This window comes from Cyprinus carpio, chromosome B25 (assembly GCF_018340385.1).
Source record: "Cyprinus carpio isolate SPL01 chromosome B25, ASM1834038v1, whole genome shotgun sequence".
NCBI classification, from domain to species: Eukaryota; Metazoa; Chordata; class Actinopteri; order Cypriniformes; family Cyprinidae; genus Cyprinus; species Cyprinus carpio.
Genome location: NC_056621.1, coordinates 14,053,710 through 14,077,893, shown reverse-complemented (window position 1 = coordinate 14,077,893; position 24,184 = coordinate 14,053,710). Strand labels below are relative to the sequence as shown.

At 36.8% G+C, this 24,184-nt stretch overlaps 3 protein-coding genes across 9 annotated transcripts; 2 read left to right on the top strand and 1 right to left on the bottom strand.

The window, feature by feature from the left end:
* Window positions 1-5: 5 nt before the first annotated feature.
* On the bottom strand, window positions 6-6,764 carry LOC109050692 (creatine kinase U-type, mitochondrial-like). 2 transcript variants are annotated; one of them, XM_042752667.1, is made up of 10 exons: window positions 6,586-6,764; window positions 4,990-5,299; window positions 4,154-4,352; window positions 3,964-4,059; window positions 3,009-3,230; window positions 2,850-2,935; window positions 2,054-2,177; window positions 1,650-1,784; window positions 1,407-1,532; window positions 6-532 (listed from the first exon to the last, which is right to left on the bottom strand). In XM_042752667.1, exons 1-10 carry the CDS (start codon window positions 6,683-6,685, stop codon window positions 419-421), a joined length of 1,512 nt encoding a protein of 503 aa, XP_042608601.1. In that variant the 5' UTR covers window positions 6,686-6,764; the 3' UTR covers window positions 6-418. The 2 variants fall into 2 exon arrangements, with proteins under 2 accessions (XP_042608601.1, XP_042608602.1); XM_042752668.1 differs by having other exon boundaries at window positions 4,990-5,186; window positions 6,586-6,742.
* Window positions 6,765-8,216: 1,452 nt separating this feature from the next.
* On the top strand, window positions 8,217-16,495 carry ahcyl2a (adenosylhomocysteinase like 2a). Of its 6 annotated transcripts, none has more exons than XM_042752958.1 (17): window positions 8,218-9,598; window positions 11,354-11,465; window positions 11,573-11,716; window positions 11,809-11,909; window positions 12,206-12,308; window positions 12,419-12,513; window positions 12,612-12,718; window positions 12,846-12,962; window positions 13,050-13,113; window positions 14,155-14,243; window positions 14,331-14,401; window positions 14,495-14,589; window positions 14,699-14,797; window positions 15,003-15,071; window positions 15,348-15,426; window positions 15,532-15,652; window positions 15,751-16,495. In XM_042752958.1, the coding sequence occupies exons 1-17, from the start codon at window positions 9,530-9,532 to the stop codon at window positions 15,755-15,757; spliced, it is 1,542 nt and encodes a 513-aa protein (XP_042608892.1). In that variant the 5' UTR covers window positions 8,218-9,529; the 3' UTR covers window positions 15,758-16,495. The 6 variants fall into 6 exon arrangements, with proteins under 6 accessions (XP_042608893.1, XP_042608892.1, XP_042608891.1 ...); XM_042752956.1 differs by lacking the exon at window positions 8,218-9,598 and adding an exon at window positions 9,725-10,593; XM_042752960.1 differs by lacking the exon at window positions 8,218-9,598 and adding an exon at window positions 9,728-10,536.
* A 325-nt stretch (window positions 16,496-16,820) lies between these two features.
* On the top strand, window positions 16,821-22,870 carry ppp1r3ab (protein phosphatase 1, regulatory subunit 3Ab). The gene is made up of 4 exons (XM_019068261.2): window positions 16,821-17,933; window positions 18,217-18,269; window positions 18,352-18,416; window positions 19,025-22,870. Exons 1-4 carry the CDS (start codon window positions 17,167-17,169, stop codon window positions 21,899-21,901), a joined length of 3,762 nt encoding a protein of 1,253 aa, XP_018923806.1. The 5' UTR covers window positions 16,821-17,166; the 3' UTR covers window positions 21,902-22,870.
* Window positions 22,871-24,184: the final 1,314 nt, after the last annotated feature.

The window sequence follows — 24,184 nt, the reverse complement described above, 5'->3', positions numbered from 1 at the left end:
ATAAAAACATGACTGAGCACCTTTAATGTGAATTATTCCAGTGAAAGTTTTGCTTTTCGCCTACTTCATGTAAAATGTACAATAAAACACTCTCCGAGACCCTTCAGCATTTTATATCGTCAACATCTTCAGCAAAAACATCTGTTTAATTCTCTGACACCTGAGGCAAATCTTGAAAATGGCTATTATAGTATCATTGCAACACAATCAAGTAAGTTATAATGTGACAAATCAATAGCGCCACATGAACACAATCATGACGTAAGATACATTCACTCCTGTTTTATACTGGAGTGTGGTTTGTCTGGAGAAACACAGAGGCATGCTTATGGATCAGTATCAGCGGAATATTGAAGGAGGAAGGAACACACGAGAGGGAGGAGCCAGGAGAAGGGCGGAGCTAAGCAAGACTGCCAGTCTATTTAAACTGGCTGATGGGGGCGGGGATTTTGATGTCTTGGCCTCTCTCCAGTTTCTTCTCGCATTCGATGAGATAGTTCACGCCATCTATCACAGTCTGAACCAGCTGGACCTGAGCACACATTGATTGAGACAAGGTGTTATGGTGAGGTAATTACATTTTTTCAGTTTTTAAAGAAACCGTTCTATCATCATTTACTTACCACAATATATCAGTACCCAGGGCCTGAAATTAACACTTGCCAAATGCTAAATACGACTAAAAATCATCTTTGGTGAGTATTTGAAACACTGTTATTCACCAGTTGGCCGGTAACTTTTTTTTATTAATTTAACAATGACTGAAAACGCAATATGGTTTATAGACTGCATTGTAATTATACAAATATGTAATCTGATGTGCTGTTATCTTTTCACAGTTCACAGTAAAAGATGCTTCTCACAAAAATCTATATCAATTAAAATTATGAAATACTTTGTCGTTCAGTAATATTAGAGTGATATATAGTGATATTTCTTTCATTTTTATCATTTGATTAAATAACAGAAATTAATAATAATAATAAATTGCAATCTGTTTTTCCAATTTTCCGCCTCTTTTTAATGAAATAGTGCACATACAGATATTACATATAAATATAAAAATATTTACAGTCTGTAATTTTTCTCACGTCAGTAGCCCTTGGCAGGTGTGTGTGTGTGTGTGTGTGTGTGTGTCTGTCTGTCTGTGTGTATATCATCTCACACTCACTTAAAGACACTTATAATTTGATAACACAGTTAAATGTAATCTCTCACAAAATCAATTTTTCATACTGTACATTATATAATGTTGTGATGCCTAAATTTACTTGTAACATTTAAAATGTTTTTGTTTTTTAGTGTTTTATTTTTAATTTATTTAGACAAGGTAGTGAAAAACTTGAATATTATTATCTATTTTTTTTTAACTTATATATATTTATTTATTTTTTTACACCACTCACCTCTGATTGGCCCAGCCTGTCCAGATTGGAAATATCAAAAGTGTTTCCAACAGCGGCAGTGTCCACTCCTCCAGTCCCCCTTTTCTGGAGTCGCAGGTTATCCAGGATCTTAGGGAAACGAGGGTCCTTCAAGAAAAAGTGAACATAAATATTGAAATGCATTAATATTACCATGCATGAGACAAACAAGGTGCAAAACTGTCAACATGACATAAGTTTATAATGTATTTCTAGAGCGAGGACCTTGCTGAGGCGAGGAAGAGTAACATGGACACCAGCTCGTAGCCCTGTGCCCAGGTTTGACGGACAGGTGAGAATGTAACCCAGGCGCTCGTTCCACATGAATTCCCAACCCTTCTCCTGAATTAGTCTCTCAACCTGAGGGACAAAGACAGAGTCTTGTGAGAACGATACAAGGGTGATCTGTTTTAGCCAAAAATGAGCAACATACTAAGACTAAACCACACACATAATTACTCACAGATGCCCGTCTGGCAGGACGATGTGTATACAATGGTATGTCCACAAAAGGGCATTGCTCTGAGCTACAATAAACACAGCTGCAGCGTCTCTGCTGGATAAATAATGGAGGCTTGTGCAGTTTTAACAGTGACTGAGAGCCACATACTACACATGCATGACCTCACCTCTTGGAGACCCTTGCAGAAACGCTCAAAGACCCTCCTCATATTGCCCCCCTTCTCCATGGAGATCACACGAGTGTGGTCTTCCTCGTTGACCCACACCAGGAAGGTTTTCTCATTGTTGTGCCTGGAATTGAAAGGCATCTCGTTATTATCTTCTGCAGAAATATTGAGGCCAATATCTTTGGCCTGTAAATATATGCATGGGACGACAAAATTTTTTGGATTGAATGAGGCTTTTGAAGAGATCTCCACCATGCGCATAAACAAAACAGTGGGTGACACTGAGATTTGAATATGACAGATTTGAATATTCTGTGAGAAGAGTCCTTTATAATAACTGAAAGAACAATTACATTAAAAAAAATGACTTGCTTGTTGCTTAATTTAATATGCCAATACATCCACATCGACAAAATGGTTCTTTTATTTTTAAAATAAGAATCCATTCTCATTTCCCAAACCTTACCCTTGACCTTATTACATTTTAGTCTCACTTTTAGTCAAATGGTATCAGAAGTGCTTTGTTAGCTCGAAAACCATCAGGGTATTAAATCAAAGGTAATTTCCAAATTGAGTCTAGCAACACTGGCACACTTTCCCTTGCAGGCAGAAGGAAGAAGAGAAAAAAGAGGATGAATAATGCAGGAGATGTAAGTGAGCCATGGGTACACTCAGTGATCGATATCAGACCACAGCACATGGCTGTAGAGGTTGCTTCAGGATGAAACGCAGTCCTGTCAGAGGACATTGTTTGCCATCAAACCACTCAACTCCTCCTCACTGGGGTTAAACTCACCAGATGCCTCTTGCGTCAGGCCAGTCGCGAGCCATGCCTGCACATGTCAGCAGGGGAGACACAGGCTTATCAAACAGGAAGTGATCCTATATAGCAAAATGAGAGGTCAGCATGAAAACTTCTTGAGTTACATATCACCACATTTGTGAATATACCCACATCAATGAGCTGCTGCTGCTCTTGTTCGGTCATCAGAGTGAGGCTGTAGTATTTTCCAGTCAGATCCCCTTTTAGGCCTGCCAAGGCATCAATCACAACCCTCTCCACCTCTCTGCGCTCAGCACGGGTGCAGGCCGGGGGCAGACTCAGGCCTCGGATGCTCCTACCTGTCCTGACTCGAGACGACAGCACGTACTTCTCATCGAATTGGCCTCCTCGTATCTGATGGGATGAAAGTAGGATGAACATAATGGAAGTAACTTAAAACTGTAAGGCTTGCATTTCTGGCCTGCTTTTCCAGTATAAAATTTAAAAGAATGCCAAAATGTTGGCCCCAATAGCCTCGTGGCAGTGTGCAGATATATAGTGCTGTTGTGCTTCCCGGCTCATGGACCTTTCCCAATCCCGCCCCCCTCTATCTCTCCCACTGCTTCCTCTTAATTAACTGTGCTATCCAAATAAAGGCTAAAAATGCCAAAAAATAAATCTTAGAAAAAAAAGAGAATGCCAAACTATTGTGATATTATGTAACTGTGCACTTTTTTTACCCCACAGTGTAATTTTGTGGTGGAAATGGTGGTGGTGGAAATTACATGAATTACAAATGTATTTTTTATTTTTTTTCAAAAAAATATTTTTTTCTCAGATTAAACAAATCTGAGTATTAAATAAAAAAAATTTAAAAAACAAAGCATTTAAACCGAACTGTTATTACTAAAGTAAATACGCTTAACGTGCAACAATGTCTGAGTCTGTGACATGGTTAAAACCATAAAATTTAAATATAAACATATTTAAAAAAATATCTATAAAATCTACTTTAAAAAACACATTTGAAAAGTATCAAAAATGAATTATGAAGGCATTCCAAGACTTTTGGGAAATAAAAGTGCCCACAGTCCAAGAAACACTGTCAGTGTTGTAGCCTACTTGTAACTATAACCTTTCCTCTTACCTTACTGGAATCCAGGTCAGTGGGATGCTTCATGTTGCAGGGGTCATAACCATTGTGCCTTTCTTTGATGACTGGGTTAAAGATGTCAGCAAAGACCTGCACAAATCATATTTGATGTACTTTTGTGCTCCAAAAACGTTAACCTCTTAAGATGCCAAATGTGTGATAGGCCTATATAATATCCTCTTACCTCATAGGACTCCTCATCTCCGGCCACCATTCCTACTGTCTTAATAAAGGGGTGGCCTGGGTTGTCCACACCAGTTTGGATAGCCAGGTCCAAAGTGTAACCATTCGGAGTGGTTTTATCACACAGCTTGGCATATACAGCAGGAGTCAGGTGACTGGCCATACAGTTATTGTGCTTCCGCAAATCTGGATATTCCGCACTGTTGGGAAAGAGAACTAATCTGAAAATCAAGGACAATGGCTGTCTCAAAATCAAACAAGCTGTCTAGCCTACGCGTCAGATCCTATTGAGCTCTCTATTAAAATAGCGCTTTGAGCGTCATAACCGCGTTCCGAACGCGTTCAAAACCTTTTGATCTGCTAACAAAAAAACGGCGTTCTAGAATGTCAAGACGCGTTCTATAGGCAACGCGTTAAAACCTAAGACGCTGTCTGTCCCGTGTTTTTGACACAGCCAACGTTCAACCACTACATGTGCATTTTAAAACAAAATGTGAATTAGGATATTAAGGCATACAAACAAATAAATTTGCATTCATCATCATTTATCTACATGAAAGATGTAAAAATAAAAGGTTTCATTCTACTGTATTTAAAAGATATAAACGAAACAATTATATATAATATGATTTAATATAGTTTAATATAATATAAAGCTTATTTATCGCTACGCGACTGTGGAACTGAATCATTCCTGACTCATATGAATGAACATATTTGACACCCACTTAGGCATTTGTGTAATACAATGCATGTTTTGTTTGGCATTCTCTCACAATATTTCATTGTTTTATGTAAGATGCTGTCGTTATAAAACACGGGTATGTCTGTAGTTACCTAGGAGGATAGATTCTCCGGACGTGCGCTCCTGCATTGACACGCTGCTCTTTATTCAGGAAGAATCCGACGGTCAGAGATCCGGCACCGACCAACGACAAGATTCCCACCTTCCTTTTACTGGACAAAACCCGTGCGAAGCTGCTGGCCATTTTAACCCTATAGAAGCAGACGAGGACTCTCCAGATGAACGTGGACTTGAAGAATGGACAGACAGAAGGAGAGACACTGGGATTACTGGAGGATGCAGGGGAATGCTGCGGATATCTGCCCTTCTCCCAACACAATAGCGTCTGATCACCCTCCTCCCCTGCACAAGCAGCAGCAGCAGCACAGGATGAGATGATTCAGATTCTCACCCAGCTTCTCCCAACCCTTACAGTAAACCAGTCAACAACCTTGAATATCCTTACACTTAGGCTATTTCTTTAGTGTCCCAATGTGGTAAAATTTTATAATTGGCTTAATGAGTTTTTAAGGTACCAAAAGGGAACAATAAATGTGTTGTTAACCGTTTAGGAACTGACAGCTCATTTTAACCTTGTACGTGACTTTGAAGCCTATTGGTTCAGCTTTACCTGAAACAGCACACGCCCGTCTGCAGCACGCGCATGCGCGCTAGGGATTGGCTGATGAGTGGCCCCATTGCATAAATTATACAGGTATATAGATAAAGGTTGAGATTTTTTTTTTTTTCTGTGGTATGATACTATTAGTAGTTCATTTGCACTCAGGTGCACTTACAAGTTCATGAATTTAATCCAATTAACCCAGCATTTCACATTTGTGATTCAAATCGCTTTTCAGTTTGAAGGGTTTAAAACAAGTTGTAGCTATTTAAAAAATAAGTCAAAGTGCATAGTTTTAACAGCATGTAACAATTACTGTAAGTCACGTGACCAGATACTGTATATGACCTCTGTCTCAACACCCCAATAAAGGAAGCACAGATATAGATATATAAGATCCTAATTGCTATAATATTACAGGGTCAGTTATTAATATGATATTAAGATTCTCTGTCACGATCACTTGTCAGCTGTCAGATTTGTGACCAACTCTTAAGCCCCATATTGTCATTCCATTGTCTTAAAAAATGGCATGCTTTTTGTTTCATATGCGCTCATGTAAACTGCAAAAAATTGTGAACAAATGGGTAAACCTAAATTCATCATAAGCCTGCTTTAGGGCTAACCATTGAGACAAGTTCATAGTATTTACTGGTCTTAGTGGGGATGAAAATCCCTAGTTTAAACCGTTCCCCTAGGATACTATGCGGAAAGCATGTGAAATAAACAAGAGAATTACCGTAAGCAAAACAAACTAAAGCCTGTATAATAATCCCTTACCATTTTGTACAGCAAGCTGGTCATTATTGTGAGATTAAATCAGTGTTTATAAGATGCAAGGCAGAAATGCTACTGAGTGAATTGCAGACTTTCTATAATACAGGGATATTTCCGTTGAAATGCAGTGCAAACGTGGAATGTTTGAACAAGTATGTCATTCATCAAATGTAAAAGTACTCTAGCGGCGCTGGAAAATGAATGATACATTACACTGCTTGCATATTTGAATTGAAATTTTAAAGCTTACCAGATACTTTTAATCCGCCGAAGTTGGTCTTATCTTCTGAAGTACAGTAGGAACCAGGTACAAGGGCAAAGCTTTTACTTTCTTCAGTGCAGCAGAGCATAAATAGGTGTGTCTATCTTTATTACAGTGCCATGGCGTGGTTAAGACTTCCTTTTGTTTGACCTGCCACTGCAACACTCAAGTAGCACTGTGCCATTCATTCATTGGCTGGCTAATGTTACCTAATGTTCCCTGGGAACAAAATCACTACTGGTTTCCTTATCTGTGTCCAGTGTGATCAGAGCTGGGAATGAGATAATAAACCCACGATCAGTTCAAAGATCACTGGGACGACGGGATAAATGACACGTCTCCTTACAGCCTACCTTACAACACTATTACACTGATGTCGTTAAAATCAACTAAACAATGCAACAAAGAAAATCCACACTATGTAAAAAAATAACATTCAGCTTAAGGCCATTACTGTCTTTATCATCTGTATTGTTTAATAACTGATAAATGTCGCTGAACTGTTGGCCCTGAAGTCTCATTGGGAAGCAAAAATGGAAACTACTAATACAGTCAAAACAAGAATTTATATAAATATATATCATACATATGTATATATATATATATATCATGTGTATATATATATATATATATATATAAATATATATATATATATATGTGTGTGTGTGTGTGTGTGTGTGTGTGTGTGTGTGTTTGTGTGTGTGTGTGTGTGTGTGTGTTAAAATATATATATGCCTTTAGCAAATACTTTTAACAAATACTTTTTTTTTCAGAACAGCTAATATATTTTCTTTTTGTTCTGTACATATACTTTTAGCAGGTCAAGTGAATCATTCAAGAGTTGGATTAAAGTTGTTATTTCTTAGTTTCACTTATTGTATGAATATCTAAAGCTAATCTATAGCTAATATAAATCTACTTTGAAGTAGATTGATTTGATTTGTCACATTTGACACATCTAAAACTATTACAACAGAAGCTATTACTGAAATAAGTACTATCTATTGTAAATCTAAAATGCATTTAACCTTTATTTAGCCAGAATAATCTCTTTCACAGGAGAGTCTTGGCCAAGAATAGACAGCAGTTACAATCACAAACTAAAACAACTAAAAACAAGTGTACCTCATTGAGTCTTCTTCAAGTGACCGTGTAATAGATTTAAAATGTTTACACACTATATATTGCTGTATATATTCTGTATCACTGCTCCCCCTGGTGGAATTATTCTGCTATATACAAGCATGGAAAATTGTTTAGGCACGTGTTAAAAGAGTTTGGAGCTTTTAAGAGCTTTTTAAACTGTATTAAGATCGTCTGCACATCATGCATGTAATAAAAGCCTGAAAATTTGTAAAACGTATTTTAAAATTTCACCCTAATCCAGCAAAGAATCCAATTCCAGAGTTCCAAACATCCCTAAATTAACTCTCCACAAGGGGGCGTTACTTTACCTACTTACACTGGAATGGAGCCGCTGTATCGACTTTGATTTTATTGTTTTTATATTGATTTTATATAAAAAGCTTTTTTAAGCTATTATAAAGCTATTATAATCTATTCCTTTGCATTAATTAATTATCAACGTAAAATGATTTTTTTTTTTTTACATTCATTCCAATTACAGAACCACCAATATATATTGTTAAGCTTTTGTTGTTGTTTTTGTTGGAGGGCTCTTGGATATGTCATAGTCTGCCTATGCACTGATTTTCAACATACCATGTGTGCTGTCTGAGACTCACCTTTTAGCCATGATTTAATTTAAAATTAAGGTCAGTACATTCAGCAAAGTTTGCTTGATAATGACAGCTAGGAATATGGCAGTATCAATGACCATGAAAGGTGCGATAGAAAGGGACAGCTACTATCTATTTACACAGCCACCTTACAATTTAGAGATTTATGGATCGGTCAGTGAAAAATGTCAGCCATAAATCTGTTAGAAGTTAGCATTTTCTAGCAATGAGAATCCAGCATGTTGCTACACTTTTGAATGAAACTAAAATAAAAGCAAAAACCTGTTAAATGGGGCAACCTTAATCTGAGGAGACACATGATTTCTGTCACTCTGTATTTAGTCAACACATCAGGCGAGTTTCCTGTAAACAGATCTTTCCTAAAACATTGTATTACTTTAATGATAGTCTGAAATCTTCTGGAATAGAAAAAAAACACCACTATTATAGCTATTTTTAAATTATAATGTCATACACAAGCACTAAGTTAAAAGTGAATCTGAACTGACCAGTGAATATAAGTATATTAAATAAAAGGTTTCGTTTACGTCAGATAAAACCCATCACTTCGAGAAAACTGAGTGAACTCATTGCTTATCTGAACTACCATTTAAAAGTTTAAGTCTCTTATACTCGTATACTTTTTTATTGCTTTTAGCAATTACATCACAGGTGATTGATCAGAGATGTATCAGAAGAAGGCAGACAGATGGCATCAAATACAGCATTTTACATTACATTACGCCATGTGATACTGTATATACATCCATATACCAGATACCCAGCTGTTGGGTTACTTTTTTAATTACATTTTTAACCCTAAAGTGTAAACTGTAATACCCCTCCTCTACCTCCATGGAATTTGCACTGTTTCCACAAGCAGTTAACATGAAGGCAATGTTTATACACCTTTAAGACCCTCATCTGTTCAAAAGAGCAACTGTCTGTAACTTCAACACTCAACTAAAGACATTAAAATGGACAGCAGTCTCAACAGCAAACCAGAGATTCAGTCTGCAACTCCACCAAAGGAAGACAACAATAGCATGGAAGATAGCCATAATGATGAAGCTGCAATTTCTTCTTCTCTGGAAACAGTTGGAAATGGAGATTCCTCACAACTGCCAACAATTAGCTCAAAGTTACTGAGAATGCTGGAAGCAGCAACCAACTGGTGACCTGCGCTCGTAAAAATGCAGAACAGCGAGGAAGTGTTCGAGGAAAATGATGGAGTCGTCAGTGAAGCACCAAGAACAAAAAGAGTAAGTGAAGCTTACTGAAGCTGAATAAACACAATGGATATTAAAGTATTGTTTAGTGTTGTGCATTATAATGTAATAACAGACAAAATGTAAGACATGAATACAATGAACTAAGTCTCCAATATTTGTAATATTACTGTGTTCACAAAAGTAGTGTAAACTTTGGAAAGGAAGAATCATGAATCTTTTTGTTTTGGTTCTTCACCAACATTTGTCCAGTTGTTTTTTTTTTTACAATGTGGGGTATATCTGGGTTTTAACACCAAAAAGCCTTGAATCTGAGAGCCATTGCGTTTCCTTACCTCCACTGTGTCCTTAAACACTTGACCCCAGGTTGTGCCAAGGGGACTGTCTCTGTGAGAAGCAAACTGGCTTCTTTATACCACATGTGGTAGAGCTAAATACAGTTTCTGGTTTGGTAAATTAAATGTGCTGGGAAGCATAAGCCTTGAGTTGTCTCCATTTTGCCCTTGAACAAGGCACTTGACCCCAGGTTGCTCCAAGGGACTGTCCATTTAGTAAGAGAACAGCAAATCATTTTGGATACAACATGCCTGCTAAATGAGGTGTAACCGAATAACCTGTTCTTGATCATCATTAACAACCCTGAACAAAGGCACGGGCTGAACACAGACCAGTGCTCTTACAACCACACAGTAGCAGCAGAATTAATAAATGACTTGTGGGAACTTTTGTGACCTCACAGACTTTAATCATTGTCGAATCACGTAAGCGGACAGAGAGCTCTGAATTTTTTGTACAGGCTTTGCTCTCAGTGTAGGATTTCATCTGACAGTGGACCCATGCATTTCTAGCCTGCTCATTTAACATCATGGCATGACAATTACTGTTGTGGTTCAGCCTTTAAATGCTTACGTGGGAGTTATTCTACGCATTTCTCAAGAGGATCAGACACCATGAGGAAAGTCTACAGCCTGGTTAGTCTCTCTAAAAACAGGGAATCAAAAGATGCTGTGTTATCTCTTAACATCAAGGTATTTCCAGAGAAGTTGTTTTTTCTTAGAACTAGGGCATCAGATTTAAATATGAGGCACTGAAACCGATATCGTTCCCTCTTGTGGTTTTTTTTTTGTGATTGGTAGAAGTTTATATTCATTAATTTAGTCATTTTGTCCTGAGTGGTGTTATATTATTGGTTTATTTTAATACAAATTTCATTTCTAACCCCAGAGTAGATTGTATTTGTATTTTTATTTACCTTATTTATATTACCTGGTGCTTAAGTTTAATTTTTATTCATTTCTTGAAATATAATCACATTTTTGTTGGCAGATAATAGAATGGGACTACTAGTGCTCACCATGAATGCCATGTTTAATTTCACTTTGTCTTTCATTATTTGTTTGCGTGTTAGTGAGCAAGTGATAGTTACTGCATATTTGGTCTCTTAGATCTCTTGTCTGTATCTGAAACATAGTGTTATTTATGTTTGTTTTTTTTTTCGTGTCTACTTTTGGAATAAAGGGGTTACAATTATTCTATTATTTTGAGAAATCACTTTAAGATTTTGGTTTTCTGCAGGAAATGGTTGCATTCGCATTCGAATATCAAGATTTGTAATTAGATAAAAGGTTGAAAACTATTCAGAGAAATTAAAATGTATTGGATGCAAAAGCAATGCATTTGTATAAAACGAATACAAAATTATATCAAATGCACTTTTATATAAAATACATATTTGAGGCATTTTAAATAGATTTTATATACAACAAAATATAATTGTTTTTTCTTTAGCAAATCCAGTATCCTGAGCAGACACGAGAATTCGACAGCCGGTTAACAAAGACTGGACGCCGCTCCCTGTCCCAATCCATTTCTCATTCCTCTACAGACAGCAACAGCTCAGGTTAGATGCCACACAAATTGGAAAATGTATATTTTTGGTAGTTCTTTGCATTTTCATCGCAATCTTTGATCCCATTTTACTTTCTCGTTTCGTTTCTCATTTTTCAGGGGGTTCAGATGCAGAAAATCCAGAAGAGGAGGTCTCTCCTCGAGACATGCAACAGATGAACTCTAAAGGGAGCAGGGACTTCTGCATCAAAAACATCAAACTGGCAGACTTTGGCCGTCAAGAGATAGAACTTGCCGAGGATGGTATGCATACAGTATGGTTTAAAACACATAAGCACTGTACAATACTCAAAAAGAAATTTCAAAAATGTGTGCATATTTTTTATTAATTAAAGAGATGACTGCACTAATGGCCTTGAGAAAAGCTGCCCAGGGTGAGAAACCATTGGCAGGGGCTAAAATAGTGGGATGCACCCATGTCACGGCCCAGACAGCTGTAAGTGTCATCCCTTCACGGCATTTTAAATGAACACTGTATCATGCTAAAAGAAAAAAAAAACTCATACAAAAACAAAACCTATAAAATCTGTTTTAAAAGGTCGACAGCACCAAAAAAAATCATGATAAAAGAAAATATAAAATATCATACTAAAAAGATGATTTTTTAATTATGTTTTTAAAAGTTTAAGTGCTGTTAAAAAAACTTTTTTAGATAAATTGATCAGCAAGATGTTTTTTATTATATATACAGTATATGTATATATGTATATGTATATACTTTTCCCAAAACAGGTGCTGTTTGAGACTCTGGTGGTATTAGGGGCTCAGTGTAGGTGGGCAGCCTGCAATATTTACTCCACTCAGGATGAAGTGGCTGCTGCTTTAGCAGAGCAAGGTAAAAGAAACTCCCGTCTAATTGTCATACTTTTTTTTTTTTTTTTTTTGCATGTGATTATTTACCTTCTTTGATTTCTCCCGTGTCTTGCCCTCTTCTCTCCATGGCAGCTTTTCCAGTGTTTGCATGGAAGGGAGAATCTGAGGATGACTTCTGGTGGTGTATTGATCGCTGTGTGAATGTGGAGGGCTGGGAGCCAAACATGGTACAAGTGCCTTCAGTGACATGGGACCACTTTCCCTTCAGTGTCTCTTATCTTGTGTTTTCACCTGTAAACAGAAGTTTGTTAATGGTCTTTTCTAGATCCTCGATGATGGAGGAGATATGACACATTGGATATACAAGAAATATCCTCACCTCTTCAAGAAAGTCAATGGTATTGTTGAAGAAAGTATCACAGGCATTCACAGGTTGAGTCACTTTCTAATCCTGGTTATTTGTCACATTTGATGGAGAGATGACTGCACTGAATTGACACTAGGGTGTTCGACAATGAAACTTACAGCTTTGCAAATGTTTTTGCATCAAATTTATCAGACTTCATCACCTCTCTAAAGCTGGAAAACTATGTGTGCCAGCCATAAATGTGAACGACTCGGTCACTAAACAAAAGTTTGACAATCTCTACTGCTGCAGGGAGTCTATTCTGGATAGGTAAGATAACGATACAATCGTTTCTCCATTAAATTCACAGTACTTATATGATTAAACCTACTTTCTGTCTTGTTTCTATTCTCTAAGTCTGAAAAAGACCGCTGATATCATGTTTGGGGGAAAGCAGGTGGTCGTATGTGGATACGGAGAGGTACGTCTCCTGATTCCAAGAAATGATGGTTTCTATTATCTACAGTACAGGTCAAAAGTTTGGAAACATTACTATTTTTAATGTTTTTGAAAGAAGTCTCTTCTGCTCATCAAGCCTGCATTTATTTGATCAAAAATACAGAAAAAAAATGTAATATTGTGATATATTATTACAATTTAAAATAATTGTTTTTAAATTTATTATACTTTAAATTATCATTTATTTCTGTGATGCAAAGCTGAATTTTTAGGATCATTATCACATGATCCTTTAGAAATCATTCTAATATGATGATTCATTATCAAAGTTGGAAACAGTTCTGTTGCTTAATATTTTTTCAGAACATGTGATACTTTTTTAGGATACTTTGATGAATAAAAAGTAAAAAAAACAAAAAAAAAAAAAGGAAGCTATGTTTTTAAAATATAAATATTTTGTAATAACAATATACACTACTGGTCAGTAATTTGGGGTCAGTAATTTTTTTCTTTCTTTTTTTTTAAATAAAATCAATACTTTTATTCAGCAAGGATGTGTTAAATTGATAAAAAAGTGATAGTAAAGAAAAATATATTATTAGAAATATATATTATTATAATTTTTTTTTTTTTTGAATAAATGAAGTTCTTTTTAACCTTTTATTCATCAAATATATTAGATAGCAGAACTGTTTCCAACACTTATAATAAATCAGAATGATTTCTAAAGAATGTGATAGACTGGATGTTACATGTGACACTGAAGGCTGGAGTAATGATGCTGAAAATTCAGCTTTGCATCACAGGAATAAATTATTTTTTTAAAGTATATTCAAATAGAAAACCTATTATTTTAAGTTGTAATAATATTTCACAATATTTCTGTTTTTTCTGTATTTTTGATCAAATAAATGCAGGCTTGATGAGCAGAAGAAACTTCTTTCAAAAACATTAAAAATAGTAATGTTTCCAAACTTTTGACCTGTACTGTATATGCCACTTGAAAGCGATGTCCGATAGTTTAGTACAGGCCTCTGTTTTGTGTAAATATTGGTGCCCACAGGTGGGAAAAGGTTGTTCTGCAGCTCTGAAAGCGATGGGATCTGTGGTGTATGTAACTGAAATCGACCCCATCTGTGCTCTACAAGCATGGTAAGATATTAGTTATTTGAAAGAAACTATCCAGAGAGTTATATTTTCCACAGTATCACCCCTGACAACCAACTGTATTTCAACTAGCATGGATGGCTTTCGACTGACCAAACTAGGTGATGTTGTCAGACAAGTGGACATGGTCATCACCTGCACAGGCATGTTGCGCAATATCATAAATAAACAAAAAGTCTTTGCTGTAATATTACCTTACACTGTTTGCTTAGACAGCTGACCCTTTGTCTACACAGGTAACAAAAATGTTGTTGTGAGGGAACACATGGATCTAATGAAGAATGGCTGCGTTGTCTGCAACATGGGACGCTCTAATACAGAAATCGATGTTGTAAGTGGCTGTAGGATGCCATAAAACACACATTTAGTGATGACAGTTGAATGCTTGTAATTTAATTGGTTGCATTTTGTGTCATTTGTGTTAACTTTTGAATTTTTAGAGCAGTCTAAGAACCCCAGAGTTAGTATGGCAGCATGTGAGAGCGCAAGTGGATCACATTATTTGGCCTGATGGCAGGAGAATAGTACTCCTTGCAGAGGTGAGAGAATATTACCACAAATATAAAACAGAAACATATTAACCTTATTTTTTCAGCATGTTAGGAACAATTTGTGCTACAAAGCAGCGGATCTAAGAGCATGTCCTACTTGTGTAAATCATCTACATTTCCTCATTGCAAACCTCATGGCATATTGGTCATTAATGTTAATGGCATGGTTACTGTTTTACCATTACCATTCTAGGGCCGTGTCCTTAATCTAAGCTCCTCCACTGTACCCATATACGTGCTTTCCATCACAGCCACCACACAGGTATGAAAGCAGTTTGCTAATACATGAATTTAAATGAGGTTTTAAATTGCCAGCCTAAAGGCTAATGTTCTTTTACGTAGCCTAAACATTAAAGACTAGCTGGGCACAGCAATAAAACTTTTAAAAGAACATTTGCATTTAGTACGACACAATGTAAATGGGAAGCATGCCAGCCTCGGGCTATAGCTGGGTTTGAAACTGTTTTGTGGATAGTCAATGGATAGATTGTCTCTTCAAATTTGTTTACATATTTAGTCTTCTGTATACTTTTTGAAGGCTTTGGCATTGATCGAGCTCTTCAATGCCCCTGAGGGCCGTTACAAGCAAGACGTCTATCTCCTTCCAAAGAAACTGGGTAACAACTCAATGGACTTCCAGAATTCAATATTTTTCATCCATATTTCATAATGTACCAAATCATAAATGACATCACAAACCGATTAAGTATTTTGTGTACCAGATGAGTATGTTGCAAGCCTGCACCTGCATACTTTTGACGCACACCTGACTGAGCTCACAGATGAACAAGCCAAATACATGGGCTTGAGTAAAAATGGCCCCTTCAAACCCAGTTACTACAGGTGATGAATGTGTTTAAAAAATACAATTAAATGATTGCATTTATAGATGTGTTGTGTGAAACATTTAACACCTGCTTTGTGTTTTGGTTTGTTTTTAGGTATTAAGCCTCAATGTAACTCATCATTTAAAAGCAAACAGGCAGAAACCGATTTGACTCAGCGGGGGTTTCATTCATCCTGCTTTTCACCAACACATGATATTTCTGGCTTGACCATTAAGGAGCAGAGTGTACAAATATAAAGTGAACTACAGCTATTGTACTGCTAACTAGGTGTCCATTCTGGTTGTATACAACATACATAAAACTTCCACAAAATAAATAAATACATAAAGGTAGAAGAAAACAAAATAAATGAACATGGCATGCTACAAGTATGTTATTTAGACCCTTGCACAGTTCTCTAATTAAACACTGTATTCTGCTAAGTTTGTTTACTTCAAAAATATAAAACCTGACAGGGCAAAACCACTGTTTTTGCTACAAATGATACGGATAACTTTATTCTTAAAACACTTATGAAAACTGGAAACACAAACTGACATTATAGAATAGAAAATGGCTTTGTGTACTCACTTTAAGTCAAGTAAAGGGGTTAACAGTAAGAATTATATAGAGAACATCTGTCCTTCAATCTTGAAGTAGGGAAACATTCCTCAATGTGCCTCTAGATGGAGGTAAAGCTTTGACAAATAAAGTGCAAAGAAAGACAGGGATATTTACTGGTAGTGGCAAGAATCTTGTAGGATCTCAAGTGGTTTGCAAGACAGAAATTTTGTTGATTAAACTTTTCCTCCACTGTACCTTCAGTGTCCAAGTTGTTTAATAAAGGTATTTCAAAGCAGCTGAAAGTTGTGTTTTTCATGTTTTTCTGTTACAAAATATAAATCTCTTCCAGATACGGTTGACCGGATTTTAGTTTACTACTGATAAGCAAAAGAAAGGTTTTGGTAATAAATAAGTCATTTTGTGTAATATTACTCTATTATATTATATGAAAATTGCTTGTATAAACATAGAGACATTATAAATATATTTATAAATGACCACAAATCCAAGCCTTTAAAACATACACGGAAAAAGCATATGAAATGATTAAGAGATTACCCAAAATTAAAATTCTGTCATCATTTACTTATCCTCAAATATCTTGCTTTATTTAACAAGAAACCAGGAATGACATCAAGGCGAGTAAAGTGAGTAACCAGTAATGATGATAGGATTAAAATTTTTGTGTGAACTATCCCTTTAATCATCTCCTTAAAGAGACTGACACATATATTTGCTGTGTCTTTGTATGCATAACAATGTTATGTTGTTTAAAGCGTGCCTCTAACATATTTTTTTCATGGGTCCCCTGAGCTCTGACTGCATAGCTCAAGTGGTTTCAGCCCTAAATATAGAGTTGGCTTTTCCCTACAATGTCAAATGTAACTTGATTCCATAAGTTGAGTCACAGCACGTCAGTTGCTGGCTGACCGGCTGAGTTCCTCTCACTCTGTGCCACACTGCCTGATGGAGTCTGTGGGAGTGCTATGCAGCCCCACTGGGGCCAGCTCCAACCTACTGAGCTTGCCGGCATCCTGCCCCTGGGATGAGGATGAGGAGTCACTGGGTCTGGAAGGAATCAAGCCCAAATCTTCACCTGTGCCGAGACGACGGGGTTCAGCGTCCTCCGATGACTCCCTGCCTCCCCCTTCCAGCAGCCGAAGAGTGTCCTTTGCTGATGCCTTCGGTTTGAGTCTCGTCTCAGTGAAACAGTTTGATTCTTGGGGAGTAACTGACCCATCAGGCTCTCTGGAGTATGACTTGAATGAAGATAAGGAGTATTACATGGTTCCTCTCTTCAATCTTCCACAGACCTCTGAGGAACTAGCCTTGCGGGTTAACGAGCAGAAGCTAGAACTGGAGAGTTTGGAGTTGCTTTCTGGGACCACCACCCTAAGGGGAATCGTTCGTGTGCTGAATATTAGTTTTGATAAGATGCTCTATGTACGTACCTCTTTAGATTCATGGAAAAGTCATTTTGATTTGTTGGCAGAGTACGTACCTGGGTCAAACAATGGCGGGACGGATTGTTTCTCCTTCAAACTCACACTAGTACCCCCATTTGGAGAAGAGGGCGCTAGGGTTGACTTCTGTTTGCGATATGAAACATCTTTAGGCACTTTTTGGGCAAACAATAATGAAAAGAACTACTGTGTGTTTTGTTGTGAAAAAATGAAGGAGAAACCCCAAGACGAGAGTGAAAACAGAAGAAAAAGCTGTCTGAAAACAACCAGGTGAGAGGTCACCAACACAACTGTTGCATAAATAGTAATGAATGTCACAAAAAAATATTTAGAAAAATATCAATATGACTGGACTTTTATCAAATTTAAATATAATGCATACTTAAAGACTTGATAACAACTGATACAGTTTTTAAATGTAAATGACATGCCGGAGTTAATATATGCTTAAAACTACAATAAAAGTAAAGTGGAACTCTAGTATGAATTATGCAACAATATACAATACTACCTTTTCCCCAATTCTTAATTTTATAATTGTATCATTTTCCAGCCTGAATGTCTCTGCTTCGACTGTTTCAGCAACAAACAATGAAGAATTTCCTGGTAATTGTCCTCCTGAAAATGACTTACAACTAGATTTGGAAATACTATACAATTCTGATAAATACATGTTTTGTTTCCTCAGATATAAATCTAAATTCTGGATCGCTAAAGGAAAACTCTGAGAAACTTGAAAGCAAGGAATTAGTGGTGAGTTTAAATTTGACCAAAGATTCAACCACTATCAACTAATTGTGTGTTTTAATGAAACAATGCATTTTTAGTATAAAACTGTGTAGTGAAAACAATTTTATAAATTGTGCTGTGACACTGCCTGCTCTCTCTGAATGTCATGCGGTTATTGATGTTAGGCTTTGACAAGTGTTAGTGTAAAATTACAGTATGTACTGTCCCAAACAAGACACTTGATAGGTCATGCTGTTCAGGGTCACTCTGAGACCATCGAGTTATGGTGTTAAAAGTAAACCCAAGTCAATGTGCCTCATTCACTAAGCATGCATACTGTGTATGCACAGTTTTTTTTTTTTGCATATGAACCTGCATATGAACGTTTCATGAACAAATCATGATTCATTAAAACTTTCATAAGATGTATTCTAAATTTAAGAAAAAAATATAGGAACAGCTGAAAGCACATGTACGGAAAAATCACACCCTTTAGTGAATGAGTCCCAATGTCTTAACTAAACCTATCTTAAAAGTTAAAAAGTTATTTCAATAAGATCTTAAGAAAAGTTATTCTTTAAATTGTATTTACTTTCATTCAGTATTTTTCACATCTATCTCTTTGGATACAGGAGGAAATGAACAGAAACCGCAGCCGAAGAAGCAAAAGAAAGGCTGCACGATTAGCAAAAGTCAAAGAACACTTTGCTAAGAGGGAAGAAGAACAGAAACAAGGGACCAAGACCAAAGAAAGTGAAGGTATAGCAGACACCAGCATGCAGGAACATTCATCATTGCTGAAGAAGACACCATGCAGTTCCCTGTCACAACAAACTGCTCAAGCCCCAGCGTGTAACCAAATATCACCCTATCCAGCAGAGTATAGTGGAGATTCCACTGACATCGTCAACCAAGCTATAACACAAGATGAAGAAGACAACATAATTAACTCCAAGACTAATTTATCCACAGCAAACACAAATTTACCCCTGGAAGACTCCATCAGTTGTGATGAATCAATCGCGTGCTTGGCTTCTGAGGTCTTGGAAGACATCCAACAAAGTGAGTGCATTACTGACCAAACGGTTTCAATCAATCAGGCTGATCCTGTATGCCAAAATCCTGACTTGTCTAATAGCAAGAATGTTGAAAAAGCATGGAAGGAATTTGAGAAGGATGCTAAGCAAAGAATTAAAAGTTTGGCACTAAGCTCTCATGAGGACATGAATATTAGCGATGGGAAACCAAAAGAGGATGCGAGTTTGAAAACTAATTCAGAGCCTCAGCTGTGCTCCCATGGCTTCACATTTGGGACCATTGTAGCCCCACTTTATCATCAGGTTTTTAAAAACATGGAAACAGAGAGAAAAAAACTCTTTCCGAAAGCTTTAGATAGGTCATTTAGGAAACTAGAGGATGAGAGTCGAAGAGCGGTCACAGCCCCTGAGACCACCGACATTTGGCCAGAGTCTTGCATATCTACAAAACAGACAGTAGATGATATTAATGTTGGCATCTGCAAAGAATCAACAGAACAGAACTCACAACTTACAGTAAACCCAACCAAAAAACCTCTTCTGGAGCCAGATGAGAGTAAACATGTTAAAAACACAGAAGCGTCTTACAATCAAAATGATTGTACCAGTAGTATTGGAGAACACCCAAGAGACGTCACATTTACCGAAACAAACCCTACAAAAGTTACATCCAGGCAGCCAGATCCTCCACTAGGAGAAGTTTCAACAGTGTGCACACTCACAGTCACACTAGCTTTGACTGAATGCTCTATCCAGGATGATCCTTGCCAAAGTCTGGAAAACTTATTTCCTCAACAAGGACCAGAACTTACAAATCAAACAATAGAGTCAGCTACTGACAGCCTACCTGAACAGATTCATCCATCATCACCCACAGCAGTTTTGGAAACTTCATCATGTTTGGATGATCAGAGGGCTTGTATAAAAACTGAAAAGTCACAGAATCAGGAGGACCCTACAATTATCCACACCAAAGAGGAGAATATATCCGAGCAAGCAGAATATTCAATCAACACTTCTTGCTTTCTAGCCCAAGGTCCAGAGGACCCCACAAGAAGCACTCTGAGTTACTCTGAGCCTGACTGCTGTGAGATGAGATCGAGCATTGAAAACCTTAAAGAACCCTCTCACTTAGCAATAGCAAAAGCTATGCCAATAGAACCATATACACAACTGGAGAACACACATATGAGCAATACTTTGGAGAGCTACCAGATGAATGAAAAGGAGGAACAAATACTCATGGGTTTTTCTACACAGACTTCAGAGACAGAGAGCTCCAACATTATTCATTTTGAAGCAGAACATAACACATCAGTGATTAAAGAGATGGAAGAAATTCACAAAATGAAAAATGCTGAAAGCCTGGAAGAGCAAGAGGGAAATGGAAATCGTATTAAGCAGATGGAGAAGCAGAAACAAGACAACAAGGAGAAAGACCAAGAACCAGAAGAACAAGATGGCGCAGAAGAAAAACATGAAAGTAATGGAGGAATAAATAGCATTGAAGATGAGTTGAAATACATAGATGATGAAGAGGACTTGGATGCAATGGCATCTGAGAAAGAAGAGAAACAACAAGCAGATGAAGATGATCTGCTTTCTCTTGAACAAGATTCAGAGGAACAGAAGCAGATCATTAGTACCAGCACTGTTGAATCATTACCACATCGTATTGACTTAAAAGATACAGAGTACTCTGAAAAAGAGCACATTCATGTCAACCTTGGTTTAGAGATCTGTGAGGAAACTGCTGCATCTTGGCGAGAATCATCTCAAAAGAGTGATATGGAACTCAGTGGAAGTATGCAAGCTATGGAGAATGATTGGAACCGTTTTGAATTTATTGATAAAGAAGAGAATGTGTCCTATGAAGGTATGAAAAGTGACTGGAAAACTCTTGATGATGTAAACAATATGCTGGAAAACATGGAAAGCCTGGCGAAAGACAGAGATCTTGAAAACATTGAAGACAACACCTCGACAGAATCGCAGACAGATGACGAGATGGAGCTGTACCTGAACAGTCTGAAGAATTCACAACAGTCAGTATTCAGAGAAAGTGCAATGAGTGGGAGCTACTGCAAAAGACCCTCCTTGAGCAGAGGGAGGCCGTTAGCTATGCCTTCAATCTCTGAGTCTATGGACGAGGACCAGCTGAATAGTTCCCTAGAGGATTCAACAAATATGGAGTACAACATGGATCTGGAGAGAGCTACACTGCCCCTAGTGGATGGGAATGAACATGTCATTGGATGTAATGTCTTGTGGTGGAAAGAGTTTCTGTCCTATGACAATATGTTAAGAGTGACTGGATACACATTTTTGTTGGTAGTGTTTTTAGTCGCAGCATATTATTACGACTTCATTGCATGTTTTGCTCTGTATATTATTACAGTGTATTGGCTGTTTCGTCAAGGAGAGGAAGAACCACTGAAAACTTCTAGGAAAGGTGAAAGAGGATTGCAGTAAATATGATTTACTCATCAGCATTTGTTGGAGAACTTAGAAATGTGGAAGTGAATCCAAATATGTGTTGTACACATAGAGTTGCTGCACATCAGCATTGGAGTATGTAGGGCTATTTATCACACAAAATTTCATAATGGCAAAGACATTATTATAAGATGACTTTTGTAGAATGATGGATTGTGAATAAACTTTTACATTGATTTGCCATTTGACATTACATAAGTCAATAGGTATATTTCCTTGCTTTACAGACAACATAAAGTTTGCATACAATATCACAATGCTCTTTAAAAAGAGCTGGACATACAGCAAGAGATAATATGGGGTCTGTAGAAATGGCTAGGTTCTGTGCTAATGGTGCCTGGAACAGGATTAGTCTTGAAAAAAAGGATTATAGTACAATTTCATTGACATACTTTTATGCATAGCTTTAATTTCCTGCTACTGTAAGTACCTGATTGGATTATGATTTATATGCATGTAATGCATACACAAAACACATAACCTGTTAACTATAACCTGTTTTATTTTTTAAATAATCATGTTAATTTTTTATATCTAATATATCTCGACAAAAAAGGCAATAACGCCCACGTAACATCTGAAGTGATGATAAAAATGAAATGCATTTTTCTGTTGCAATTATTTAACAAACATTTTTCCTTACTCTGTCGTGCAAGTTTATTAGAGTTACTTTGTTTGTTTGTGTCTGGCTTGTTTACAGACTACCTTTTTTCTAAGGACATCAAGGATCAATATCCTCTTTTGTTTCATTATACCTAACGTTATGATCTTAACATCTCCAACCCGCATGCTTTTGTTTCATAAGGACAGAGGTGTCATATGGCACAGGTGTGTAAACATAATGACTAAACCATGTAAAATAAACCATAACTTCCATCATTGTGCACTCAAAATAGGTAAGATGTCTGCAAATTTGCTTTGTCCAATCAATAGATTATTTTATTGTAATTTAATATTGTGCACCTGTTATTATTTCAAGTTGTCTTTATCTTGTCCATTTATTGTTAGACATCTTTCATGGAACTGGCTTTCAATGAACAAACAGATGAACTATGATCTCATCTCCAGGTTATTAGGCTCTGCAGTTCACAGAAATAAATCTGACCACAGATCCCCCCAAATAGACTCCTTTTTTAGCTGTAGATGTTTTAAGAATGTTTCAATTGCTTCTGACCATACAGTGAAAGTCAGTGGGGTCCATAGCAGCATCGTACCCAAAACGCTTTAATTGTATGGACCAAAAAAAATAATAATAATAAAAAAATGTAATTAATTAATTCATTTTTCAAAATATTGCCTATTGTGTTCTATAGAAGAAAGAACGCATAAGGGTGAGTAAATTACATAATTTTCACCTTTCGGTGAACTTTCCCTACAGTAATCTTTAGAACATTAATATCATGGCTAGATGAATGACTGCTTATTTATAAGATGATACAAAAAGAAACATTGTAGTTCATAGGGGAGGAGTTTGTGGTTGAGCATATAACTATTATGGGATTATCACTCCCTCTAAATAGGCTGGAACGACAAGATGACATTTTCAAGGGGACACACAATGGCACTGTGGCTCCAGGCAAGCTAATTTATGGTTGATGCACCATGTAGGCTACTGACAAGATAACATGCTTACATAAATGGTTAATCCATTTTTGACATTTTTCCCAGTGTTAAAAAGTGTCCCCCTTTACCAAAATGTACCTCATATATCATTCACTATGAGAAATAGCAGCAGCACCAATTTATGTAGGGTAGTCATTTTTTATTCATAGTTTTGACATGATTCATCATTCAAAACTACTGGTATCCACTGGGTTTAGTGAGGTTTAATACTCACAGAGTAACCCAGACCTCTGTGGGGTGACACGTGACAGAGCTCACGTTATCTTCTCGTGATTCTGTGTCAGAGCGCGGGAATGTGATCCATCGATGTGATTCTCATGACCAAATTTTCTTTTATTTCTAGCAGTGGGACTCCCTGCTTTGACCGTACCTTTATTCGTAATCAAGCATAAGTGTAACAATCTATGGAGCGAAGGTTGGGAATCTATCTATCTATCTATCTATCTATCTATCTATCTATCTATATCTATCTATCTATCTATCTATCTACAGACACACACACACACACACACACACAAACACACACACACACAGTATAATGTACAACTACTAAATAACAGCCTAACTTTATAGTCTTATAAGTCTAAATTTGGCCTATTTTATGAAGGGCCAGTCCATTATCTGAAGGCTATTCTT